This window comes from Macrobrachium rosenbergii, chromosome 41, assembly GCF_040412425.1.
Source record: "Macrobrachium rosenbergii isolate ZJJX-2024 chromosome 41, ASM4041242v1, whole genome shotgun sequence".
Classification (NCBI taxonomy): Eukaryota; Metazoa; Arthropoda; class Malacostraca; order Decapoda; family Palaemonidae; genus Macrobrachium; species Macrobrachium rosenbergii.
Genome location: NC_089781.1, coordinates 37,405,495 through 37,419,136, shown reverse-complemented (window position 1 = coordinate 37,419,136; position 13,642 = coordinate 37,405,495). Strand labels below are relative to the sequence as shown.

At 35.3% G+C, this 13,642-nt stretch overlaps 1 protein-coding gene across 6 annotated transcripts in view; it reads right to left on the bottom strand.

Moving 5' to 3' along the window:
- Positions 1-13,642, bottom strand: part of Pgant7 (N-acetylgalactosaminyltransferase 7) — a 184,764-nt gene that overhangs the window by 30,066 nt on the left and 141,056 nt on the right. For 3 of the 6 annotated variants that reach the window (XM_067084256.1, XM_067084257.1, XM_067084253.1), the window contains exon 10: positions 4,931-5,029. In XM_067084256.1, coding sequence (XP_066940357.1) covers positions 4,931-5,029 — 99 coding nt within the window. Of the gene's footprint in view, positions 1-4,930; positions 5,030-5,382; positions 5,494-13,642 lie in introns of all 6 variants that reach the window. The other 3 variants (XM_067084254.1, XM_067084255.1, XM_067084252.1) reach the window with 1 other exon arrangement.

Sequence of the window (13,642 nt, the reverse complement as noted above, 5' to 3'; positions counted from 1 at the left end):
TCATCACAATTTAGTCTACAATACAAAGAAAAACAAATAACCTGTTAGCTTTAACCGTTTTGCTCACAGTGCGATTTGTAAAAAATATATGAAAATTTTTTTTGCGCTGTCATATATTTCAATATTTATATATGATAATGATATTTTGTATCATTTCTGATGGTTGCATACTAAACTTCAGGCAATTACAAAAAAAGGAGCCAAAAATGAACTCTTAATCTTAAAAACTAAGCGTGCTGTGATTTTTTGAAAAAATTTTTTTTCGCTTCGGCGCTAACTCCCAAACGCCGCTGGCATACGGGAGACGTTTTTGTAAATAGAGGCTCGGCGTTAGAGGGTTAAGGGCCAGATTTTGGTCTGGCATTTTCTGCTAGCTCGCACCCAGTCAGCCCTGGTGATGGCGAACTATTGGTCTCTACTGTACATAGTAGTCAATTTCATCTTCAAAATATACACATCTATTATAAGTAGTAAAACCTTCAAAAATGTCACACACGCACACTCGTCTGCAGTTGTAAAAAATGCTAACAAAGATAATAAATTATAAATGCTTAAAACATATTGTAGTTATTAAGGGCATCATGCAAATGGCCATTTTATCATTTACTACCACAAAATGAACTATTTATAAAATTACAAAATAACATTTTCTGCTAACTCCTAAACATGCAAAAGGCACATCTCTTGTATACAAGGTTGGACATGTAAATGATACTAAAAACATTCATTATACACCTTAAATGCAATAATATCTTTATTTACTAACACATATACAACTTCATAAATTTACTGTAAAATGTAACAACTTTAGCGAGTTACAGTTTGCTATATAACTGCCCATCTAAGAACTCCTAGCCTCCCCCTATTATGAATGATGACTATTTTGCATAGTGATCTGGTTCTCATGGTTCTTGTACTTTATCTAGTGAAATATGATTTCAAAATCTTAATTCCACAAGGACTCAGAGGCATAAAAGTACTGGTGCTGTTCGAAGCTCTGCAACGAGGCCAAGGAGAGTGAGACCGTACAAAAAGAGACTGAATTGCTTGAAAAGGCCAAGGAAAGTGAGACCCTACAAAAAAAAGGCTGAATTGCCTGAAGTGTTACATTCAGTGAACTCATATGATGAGGTTCCCCACCTTCTAGGCATCACTGAGCCGAGTGTATGGTATATACACAAGAGAAAAATTAATCCATGAAGCCATGCAGCTGATATACCAGCAAGAGAAAAAACACTGCATCATGTGAAATCATTCTCTCCTTTGTGGAAACTGATATTTTTATGTGGGTATAGGTTTGCTATAAAATAGGCATCCCAAAAGAATTGAATATGTTTCAATAAAATTCTTTATACAAATCTGTAAGGCAAGAAGGAGGATATAGTTCTGAAGACTTGCGTGCCAGCAATGGCTGGTTTGATCATTTCAAGAGAATATTTGTACTGGAAAATGTGAAGGTTACAGGAAATGTAACTTTGCTGTCCAAGAGACACTAGAGTTTCTGCACACCATAAAAAGATGCATGGATGAAAATGAGATTAACTGGAACAGGTATTCACAGCTGAAGAAACTGCTGTAGTTTGGAAAAAATGCTACATGGGGCATTTATTAGTAAAGAGAGCCATGCACTTGGTTTTGAAGCAGAAAGTAATTAATGCTGCTGCTCTGAGTTAATACTATTGGATTTATGCTCAGAGCAACCAGATTTATAAAGCTGCAACTGTTTTTACTCATGTACCAAGTAACTTTTAAGAGAAAATTTACAGCTTAATTTTAGGGGTTGCAACATATCCCAAATACAGTAAAAAAAAAAAAGGCTAAGCCATTTCTCATCAAAACATCAGGATATGATTCACTCATCAAACTACTGATTAGTATTGGCTTTTAACTTGCAATACACTATGACAGACTATAATATAATACAGTATATCTACTAATATAATACAGTATATCTACACTAGATATTGCCGCTGGTTTGAATCTCTGACCGGCCAATGATGAATAAGAGGAATTTATTTCTGGTGATAGAAATTCATTTCTTGGTATAATTGGTTTGGACTCCACAATAAGTTGTAGGTCCCGTTGCTAGGTAACCAATTGGTTCTTAGCCACGTAAAATAAGTCTAATCCTTTTGGGCCAGCTCTAGGAGAGCTGTTAATCAGCTCAGTGATCTGGTTAAACTAAGATATACTTTTTTTTTACATTAGAAATTAAAGAAATAAAAAAGCTATCCTGAAAATATACAGTGAAAAATATGCATTTCATCACTGATACATGAACCACTTGCATTAATGAGAAGTTAGCTTACCAGTTAAAACTAGAAAACACCACTAACTAGTAAACGCTAAATGTACGTACTTATTTTTACCATAAATTTCTATTTGTATTTTTTCATTAAAATGTTTGAAAGACATCATGACAAAACAAAATAACCTTTCAAGGCATTTTTTGTTCTGTACAAAAAGCTATGCATATCCTAAATGGAGGTAAAAGGTGAGGGGGAGAGTAGTGCCGTCAATTGGCAAAAGAAGCAGATGACTGGAAATGGGGAAAACAAATATTCTCCCTGGTTGGTGTATGTTAATATACACTTGAAAACCAAAGAAGCAGATGACTGGAAATGGAGAAAACAAATATTCTTCCTAGTTGGTGTATGTTAATATACATTTGAAAACCAATAACAGAAAAAAAAAGAAAAATTAATGAGAAATGTTTGCATTTATGATCTGTTCCATGCTAAAACTAGTGAACACTACTAATTAATCAACATTTGAAAGAAGCAGTGTTTGATCACATATATTTGTAATGGATTCTGTAAGAAGTTTTGAATAAATTACGTATTGATTTTTGCAAACTCTTTTCATGTGTCTTGTTCTGTATAAATAGCTAATAGATTTTGTGCATGTTCTGGATGGGAGAACCAGCTAACAAAAGATAAATAATGACTAGAAATAAGAAATGCATAAGCTAAATCATACTCTGCCACAGAAAATTTTCAAATAAGTAACTTTTGATAGGTCTCAAGTTTGCTAAGTCTATTCTACAGCTAATGAAAGATAAATAATCATTGGAAATAAAAAATGCCATTCCCAAAATCATCTACTGATTGAGTTTTACCAACATCGTCATTACCATGTGTTGCCAAATGATAGCTGACAGCATCCTCATCACCATTAGTTGCTAAATGAAACACAATTTGGATACAATGTTTTTGTAAATTAACAACACTTGTTTAAAAAATGCAGCTTACCTTTATTTATAAATTTAGTAAATTTTCAATGAAGTGAGGGTGTGATTTTGCCATATAAATTCCAAAATGTTTTGGAGCCTGTGGATTATTTTTCTTCTGCTAGAGCTACAACCTACATCTTAAATTTAACGGTGTATACTGTGCTTAAGACATCCTTCTTTATTGTGTGAAGGATGAATAAAAATTTATTTTAGTTTTTCTTATGGAAGTCAACATTACGAATTAACAAATTTTTAACAATTTGACAACTGCAACGCAACTCTTCTGTAAATGTGAGATATTTATGGTAACTAACAGTGGCAAATGGTAATGAATTAGGCAAGCTGTCAGTTTGGTAAGCCTGAATTAATGTAAGTTTCTGCCGCAGTAGTAAAATTTGTTTGTGGAGTGCTGCCACAGACCCCACTTAGGGAGGGAGCTTCAGTTCCAAAATCTGAAAAAAACCTGAAAACCTAAACAGAGCTTGCTCCAAGGGTTTTGGATGAGGGACTGTGGCCCAGTATATGCCTAAGACCTCTATAACTCTATGCAGCAAAGATGTGGACACTGACACACACACACACAAAAAGGGATGGAGATTTTAAACAGGTTTAAATGTAGAATACTATGACTCATGACTCAGGTATGGAGGGGAACTGCACTGTGAATAAATAAGTTGCGGAGAGATATGGTGTAAAGAAGCTGGAAAATAGACAAAACCTCAAGGACTAACATGGTTTGGACATGTATGTGAAGGGGTGATGAACAGTTAGTCAGAAAAATATAGAGTATATGGAAGTATGAAATCAGGGAAAAAAGGAAACAGATGAAGCCCTAAACCTGATAGGAATTCAGGTAGAAAGTGCATAAGACAAAACATAGTGGAGGAGATTCATTTCATGTGTGAGCTGATGTAAAAAAAAAAAAGTTAATGATAATAATGGAATGAAGGTTACAGCTGCAGCTCAGCACATACAGTATTTGTTGATTAAGCAGTTTATATAATTGTAGACTATCCTTTCTATAATAAGGCTCCAAAAACAGATGAATTATTACAGTATAACACTATCACTGTACATGAAATTGTAAATTCTTCACCATGCCTTTTTGGAGCTATACGCTAATTCTCATACTGTCTTAAGCTTAAGGCTAGTCTTTAGATCTCCTAGAATTAGCAATTCCTGTCCCTTGATACTAGTCTCCTATTTTGGAAACCTTATGGAATGAGGGACAGGTGAGGTTGCAAATGTCAGTTATGGCAGCCAGTTTGTATGACTATGTTACTTCTCATTGCATTATTGCAATTATAAATTGGTTTAATGAAACAGTCACATTTCTACCTCCATATGGCTCACGTGTTGGTTTCATTACCCAATAACAGTGAGCTAAAATAACTGCCCCTAACTATCATCTTAATATTTCAGATGTAATCTATGATGAGAAATACTTCCAGATGAAATAACTTTTACCATGCTAGAGTGGCCTGATAATTGTGCCAAAATTTGATATGCTTCCAGGGATTTACTCTTTATCAAATCATCAAAATTTAAAAAACTACATTATTATGAAAATGTACATCAAATATTTACAGAAAATTTTTACACTATGTTAATGAGGATATAAAATATATAAAAATTTTTCACACTACTTGAAGCTAAAAACTTTAATTGAAAGATATAGATGTGATATAATACACTTACCTGATTATTACCAAACCCATGACAATGAGCTACCCCCATGAAACTAGGAGCTGCATGACCCATGGTATCAAGGCACTGTGAGGTAGCAGCATTTCGTAGCTGTGGAGTGTACAGAAAGACAGTGAACCAATCCTATGCTTCAATAACGCCAGTTTGTGCAAGAAACCATACCCCAAAAAATGTCAAGGTAAAATAGAGAGGATTGAGAATACACCAAGAACCACCCTTTCAATATGGAAACCATTTTCAAAGTACCAGAAATCAAAATCGCAATACACCATACAACTTACCAGCTGTGTCAATGTCTTAAGAAGTAAATATGGTGATAACCATAACCAACTATAATTATACTCCCCAGGCCAAACTGAAAAGAACTATGAAAATAATTACCTGCTTTACTAAATCAAGCTTACCAATGCTTCAAGTTGGTGCCTGAAATTTAACATTCTTACCTGACTAGTATCACCCCCAAGAATGTCACTTAAGCAAGGGTAAGTTTCCAAAAGGGCAGGAGCATCCCTGCCTGCTGTATCCCAACAGAAGTCACCGACAAAGCTGCGGAGCTACGGGTCAACATAAAGTCAATATGTCTTCAAGTCTGTCATCAGTCTAATCAGTTTTGAAGTGGAAGACTAACTTAAAATATAAATACACAATTACAAAAATTCTAAATCTAAAATACTGTCCTCATTTCAAAATTACAAAGTCCTAATTTTGCTTGAACATTGCACAGCCTGGAATGAAGCAGCATCAGTCAAGAATAGCCATCAACTGAAGTGTGAAGTATTGGGTCTTCTTATGTTACACTCAAACTATAAGGTTACCCAACCACTGATGTCACAATTGACAGTATCTGTTTTGAAGGGAGAAGCAGCTGCAAGTTTCAAACCAGTCATAGGTGCTTCAATAAAATTACACCCAGCACAATATGTTTCAATTCCGGAAACATGAAAATTATTATACAGTAGATTTATTTTTACAATTTAAAGCTATCTTACTTTTAAGACACTATTAATCTGGGAAGTAAGAATTCAGCTTGTACTGTAAATATGCTTGTCCATTTGGGATCAATAAAGTTTGAACTAAGAACAAGAACACTGACTTTAAAAATCTTCAAGAACCTCCAGGGTCTCTGGTACAGGTAGCTGGATGTTACTTGCCAAGGAAAAAAAAAAAAAAAAAAAAAAAAAGTTGTGGGAATAAATTTATATATTATATCAGTAAGGACACCAAGGTCATAGCCCGCGACAGCACTTTCCACAACTTTATTGGGATGCTTTGAATGATACTCACTCGTTATCAACCTACAAATTAAAATGATAACAGAATTCTTATAATAAAATTTACAATAATACAATAAACAGAATGACTATAAAAATGATAAAATATGTTTAAAAGATGGCTAATCAAAATAAAGCAAAATATAATTTTAAATCACTGGTTAAAATGGAAGGCGCAAAAGCACAAAAAATTCATTTTTCAACAAACACAACAGTAAAACACAGACTAAAAATACAAAAGTGAGGTTACAACCACATTTCTAGCCAAAGAAGCTTTCATCTTGAAGGGATACAGTAGTTCTAAAATATCGAGGTCTGCAGCAAACTGAGCAGTGATTAAAATGCAAAACCTTCAATATGTAAAGGGTGACCAGTCTCCTTGCTGTGTACTGTAAATGCACTGTAACTAGGTTTTGAAAGATAATTGTCTACACGAAAAGACTTACTGAGGTGTTCAAACCATCTCATCCAAACTGTTCTGGTAGTTTTTCCAACGTAAGTGGCATCACAACCACTACACTGTTATTTATAGATCAGATTGGACAGAAGGCTTGTTGGTAAAGGGCCTTTAATTTTAAAGAAATTACCTAATTTATTTTGTAAAGCTGAATATATTTTGATATCTAGCTAAGGGTAGCAATGGACAAAATAGAAATTATAGCTTTTTTAAATTGTACCTATGAGTTCCAGTAAAGGTTCAAGGTAAATAAATAAGAGTTTCTTTACATTAGCAGTAGTTTTGGTTTGTTTACCAATATATAGCATATGTACTCACATAATTCATGGGATACCCACTGTTTCTTAAAAGTGACCTTTGAAATTTCAATTCTTCATGAAAACCCCCCCAAAAAAACTAGAGCAAATTTTATATACTTTGGTTACTAATGTAATTATCAAATTAATCTTAAATCTCAAAGGTGTAGCTGACTGAAATTTGGGCATAACACTGTACATGTGAAAGTATGCTTTCTAAATACTGAAGTGTGAAATTTATTATTAGATTTTTTACCTGAATATCTGGAAAAGCAAGCATATGATTATCTTTTATTGCAGAAGTAAATTCTATATTAATATGCTTACTATTAATGTACTGTACTTCAAAAAATGAGGAATCTGATCACGACTATTAAAAATTAAAAAGTTTATCATTAACATACAGTATATGCTGGCGTATAAGGCGACTCGGCATATACGACGACCCCCCCTTTTTCATGTAAAAATGTAGATTTAGAGGTATGTTCGCTGTATAAGGTGACCCCCAATTTATTAAATTAAATACTGTAACAGCATTTAACTTAATACTGTACCAGATGCAAGTTAGCTGGTACACACATAAAATAATTATTGGGATTATATTGTACCAAACCTGTGTAAAATTAGTATCTTCAAGATTTTAAAATGTTTGGCAAAGCTTACCATTGCGAAAAAATACTTTTGTATTCTCTTAGGAAAAATATACAGTAAACATCACGTCAAATGCTCAACGCCTGTGACGCCACTATCGGCGGAGTAATACCCGCTGGAAGTAGATCCGCCTAGATGTATTCCTATAAAATTGGGAAGAACCCTGTTATTAAGGATAACTGGGAAACTATCGATATCACAAAACTCTTTAGCTTGATTATAAAATACTACCAGGGAAATATTGGCCTCAAGTAAACAACAAAGCTCAAGCCTCATAAGTCAAGTACGACTGGGAACTACGAATACTGCTATGTTTCATAAACAAGAAAGTTAGGATACCCTGATTTACCACTGTGGTAATTCCAAATTATCTGTCAGCGTTAAAAGGGCATTGTATAACAAGTACCAATAACAAAATTGTCTAATATTATTGCTTTATAATAATAATATTACTCTGGATAAAGCTAGTAATAAAGTGAGCTCACTCATCCCACTGTCTAAAATGGTACAGGTATTGCCTTATTTACAATGGGGTTAGGTTTCAAAAACCCATTGTTTGTGAAAAAATCGTATCTCGAATATAGCCTAGCCTACACTAGGGTAATCAGTACCATCTACACAAATATGGTAGCCTAGCCTACACTACACAGTATACATATACGGTATAGTAATTATTAATGTCAGCTAATTCTGCAGGTTCAATGCAGATTGACTTATGATAATTCAGTATAAAGAGAAATTGAATAACACTAAGAAGAGTTAGCCTAGCGTACAGTATGGTATATCGCATACATAAACAGTAGCCTAGCCTACAGTATACTCTATACATATACAGTATAGTAGTAATTATTAATATTAGCTAATTCTGCAGGTTCAATGCAGACTGACTTATAATAATTCAGTACAAAAAGAAATTGAATAACAAGAACATGAACCAGACTGTACTGTAAGGGGTACTCACCAAGATTTGGTCCATTGTCAGCATAGCCTATGTGAATGGTGTCATGCTGTTCATGGCTACGTAAACTAAAAATCGGAAGAGGAGGAGGATGACAACGCTGCAGGATCATCAACTCGCTCCTCTTCTGATAGTATTTCTTTTCTGTTATTCAGGTAATTCAAGAAAACAGTTGTTAAGAGATGTAAGGGATCGAGGCTCATATGTCAGGAAGGGGTGGGGGTGGGGATAGGGGCAGCGGAAGGAGATGCCACTGGAGTCGTTCTCTTAAAGAAGTATTCCATCGTCGGTTGCATAGTAGGTTTTTTTTTTGTTCTTCATAAATGACTCGGTAACATGCAACAGGGTCTTGATGTGCTCTCTCAACTTTAGCAAACCGTTCCATGTTCCCATCCATTTTACTTAAAAAGTTTCAGTCCATGTTAAAATGAGGCAAAAACCTCTGCCTGTGCTTTTGTCGTAAACTTTCACTCTGGCTCTTCTTCAATTTCTTCTTCCTCTTCTGCTCTTTTTCTCTCTTCTGCAAGTGCAATTAAATCTTCTGCCGTTAGCTCTACATCTTGCACATCTAAAAGTTCTTAGATATCTTCCTCATCAATTTCTAAATCTAAACTTCTCCCAAGTGTCAAGATCTTTTTATTAATTTCCACAACTTCTTCATCCTTATCGAAAACTTTAAATGAGTTCACATACACTTGTAGCAGATTTTTCCAAACCCCATTCATACATTCATTCTTTACCTCCTTCCATGCCTTTCCAATGTTCATAATGGAGTTCAGTACATTGAATTCCTTCCAGAAATTTCTGAGATCCTTCCCCTCATTATCCGTAGCCTGAACAGCCTGAGCAAATGTGTTCCAAAGATACAGGCAGTCCCTGGTTATCGGCAGGGGTTCTGTTCCGAGGTTATGATGATAACCGAAAATCGCTGCTAACCGAAAATCGGCAATTTCAGCGCTTTTTTTTGTGTTTGGCTTATCGGCACCAAAAAGCACAATTTTTGGTTATTCTCTGTTAGCTATGTATCAGCGCCTACCCAATTATCAGCAGGGTGGAAATTGGCAATTTTCGGCAGTGAAAATGACAGATTTTCGTCGCTAGACAAGCGCTGTAAAACTGGACCGCTGTTAAATTTTTAACTGGGGACTGCCTTGTTTTGAACGTAGCCATAGCAATGATCCACTATGAGAGAAGTTGTGTTTGGTGGCAGAAACACAACTTTTACATTTCGTTAAACAGTTCTGAGGGTTGCATTATCTAGAATCAGAATTTTTGAAGAGGATTTTGTTTTCCTACGATAATCTTTCACTTCTGGAATAAAGCAATGCACAGGAAGCGTATGCTTATCGATTCTCTTTAATGCCCTTGGATTGTCGGAGTGATAAATCATGAGTGGCCCAAGTTTATGCCCAATCAGAAGAGTCAGTCGATCTTTGTATGCCTTAAACCCAGGCATCGTTGTTGCTTCTTTATGGATGCAGGACCGTTGAGGCATACGCTTCCAATACAGTCCTGTTTCGTCGAAAATAAAGATTTACTCCAGCAAGTACTCTTCATCAATGACGATCTCATGTAAAGCATCCTTAAATTTAGCGGCTCCTTTGGCGTCAGCGCTTGCTGCTCCGCCGCTAATTCACACTATGAAAATTATGACAGTTTTTGAAACAATGAAACCATCCAGCACTTGGTACAAAACTTTTGTTGTGGTTATTATCATATTTTTTCTTTAGTTCATCGAAAAGCATGCAAGCCTTTGTTTGAATGGTTAAGAGGCTGAGTGGCATATGCTTCTGTATCTGGTCCTCCAGTAACTGCACCATTTCTTCCAAAGGCCCTATCCTCTTCTTTGATATAACTGTTGAATGAACTGAAGCAGAGGCCCTTATAGCATCCATTATCCGTTTCTCATCTTTCAGGATGGTGGATAACGTCGACTTGGATAGGTGCTCGTCACGTGTGATTACCATGACGGGCTTTCCAGTGGCACGCTGGTTGATAATTTTCATTTTCTGCTCCAGACTGATAGACTGCCTCTTCTTTTTTGCACTACCAGCAGGAGACACACTTGGGTGTTTGGCAGACATACCAATACAAATTTGAGTTTTAGAGTTTACTGTACTTACAAACGCACAAAAATTGTAAACGAACATTGACCTATTTTAACTTCTTTCACAGCACAAGCAAGTGAGGTCGGCTCATTGAATTAATGTACCTATTCCAGCATCTCAGACCTATGTATCGTACACCGTACGCTGTCTGATTGTATGCTGTTGCCTGTGCCAGTCGTGCATGCGAAATTTAAAAATATGTATTTTCAAAATATTGTCGTATTGATGTTAATTGTTAACCCCATCGTAAAAGCGAATTATTGTAAAATGAAATATTGTAACTCGAACACTACCTGTAATTACCTATGGTAATTACTGTAACTACAGTCGTTTTGTTTCCAGTATTGATAGCTGTGTTCCTAGTGATTCACTTGAATTACAGTTTTTACTGTTACTGCAGTTGTTTACAGTGTAGATAGTTGTGATGGTAGTTAACTACTGACACAACTATCAACACTTCTGGGGTTAGCCTATCATTAGAAATCTTGGCAGGATTTAAGGTTTGCTTTTTTTTATGCAATTTTGGAGGGCATATAAGACGACCTCAAGTACAGCAAAAGGTTAATTAAAATCTAAAGGACAATCGTGCAACCATTTTTTCTCCATAAAACACCCTAAAGCATTTGCCAAAATGGTCCTATAAACTGGATCCTATGCTTACACCATCAGTAACACTGTTTGGTAGCTAAGACTAATTACAGTGCAATTTGACAAACCGCAAGGAGACTAGTCACCCTTTACATATTGAAGATTTTTCTATTTTAACCACTGCTCAGTTTGCTGGAGACCTCGACATTTAAGAAGTACTGTATTCCTTAAAGATGAAAGCTTCTTTGGCTAGAAATGTGGCTGTAACCTCAGTTTTGTGTTTTTAGTCTGCATTTTACTGGTTTGTGGATTTTTTGTGCCTTTGTACCTTCCATTTTAATTCTAAGCAATTTAAAATCTGTATTTTGCTTTGTTTTATTTATTTTGATTAGCCATCTTTTAAATATATTTTGATCATTTTTATAGTCATTCTGTTTACTGTTTTATTATGAATTTGATTATAAGAAAATTGTAATGTTATTATCATTTTAATTTGTAAGTTGATAACAAGTGAGTGTTACTCAAAACAAGTCCTGATAAAGTTGTGAATAATGTTGTTCCTGGTTTTGGCCTTGGTGTCCTTACTGATAAGCAGATGGTGCTTCCCTGCTGTTGTATCCATTGCTGTGAATTTGTATGCTTGCATAAGCAAGATGGCTCTATGTCATCTGGGATCTAAATGGGTACAAAATACAATTAAATAAATGGTAGAGCTTTATGTGAGAAAATGCTGATGTTCCTATCTAGTTCTGTTTCTTCTTTATCTTAACTCTGTCAAACCAGACTGTAATAAGCATATAAGCAATCTGCTCGTATGCTTCAATGAGCAACAGGGTAATTGTGTGGTTTTAAGTTTACTGATTAGTGTTGAAATGAAAACTGTTTATATTTATGCAAATGCCAGCTTTTCCATGAGGTTTTTATTTCCTTAACCCTTTCCTGCCCAATTGACGTCATATTACGCAATAACCCCCTACCCCCCTTCTTGTCTGACTGACGTAATTGAACGTAAAATTTACCGACATTTTTCGTACGTGTGGTAGGGTAAATTTTTTTATTTTCGACAGTTGGTGGTTTCATAGGCTAAAGCATACCTTGGACCGTAACTCAGGCATCGATACGCCAGGCAAGCAGTGCCTATACTGCGCATGCGCATTCCCTGGCATAGTAAATTTCCCACAATGAAATCAGCTGATCCTACCCACGTTTCTCTCTCGTATCTTACATTTTTTTTATAAAATGTAGGATTACATTATTGGAAACACTCTGTTTGGTATCCTCTATTTTCTAAAAATTTTTTAGTTCTCTACTGCGCATGCGCCAAATCCATGGCGTAGTAAAATTCTCACAATGACATCAGCTGATCGCACTCCACGCAGGCCTGACAGGCCACACTTCTGTCAGAGACCATGCGCACGCAGGCTGGGTAAACACGTGTGGCTGTTTACATACAGCGACGTCAATCGAGAACAGTCTCCAACATGCTTTCGCAAAGTTTTTACGGTAAAACTAGCGGAAATTTGTTAGTGCATCACATAAGAGATGTCTGGATTTTAGGCAGGGCTCTGAATCTCATTTTTCATTATCATATATATCGATATTTAGAGAATTTTGTTGGCTTTCTCATAAAAATAATTCATTCACCCAACTGTTATAGCTTTTGAGCTACGAACGATAATGTTGACAACGGTAACATTTTTTTTTTGTTTCGAACAGCTTATAACGTCAAAATGAAACTGTTGCTGTTACCAAAGCCATTTTTCTTGACTCACTTTATTCCTCAACCTTTCCTCTACATTTTTGTATATTTACAAAGTAATTTCTATGAAAAAATCCGAGGTAGGGCTCTTCAAAAAAAATGTCTAGCGATAAATCTCACCTTATGCCTGGCAGCGCGCTCTGTTTCTTACCCACTTTTCTATCAATTTTCACCAACTGGACTTATTCGTTTTTCATTTTTTTTATATGTCGATATTTAGAGAATTTTCTTGGCTTTCTCATAAAAAATAATTCATTCGCCTAACTGTTATAGTTTTTGAGCTACGAACAATAATGTTGACAACGGTAACTTTTTTTTTCTTTTCGATCAATTTATAACGTCAAAATGAAACTGTTGCCGTTACCAAAGCCATTTTTCTTGACTTTCCTTTATTCTTCAACTTTTCCTCTACTTTTTCGTATATTTACAAAGTAATTTCTGTGAAAAATAACCGAGATAGGGCTCTCAAAAAAAAAAATTTTCTTGCGATAATTCTCACCATAGGCCGGGCAGAGCGCTCTGTTTCTCACCCTCTTTTCTATCAATTTTTTCACCAACTGGACTTATTCGTTTTCCATTTTTATATGTCAATATTTAGGAATTTTATTGGCTTTC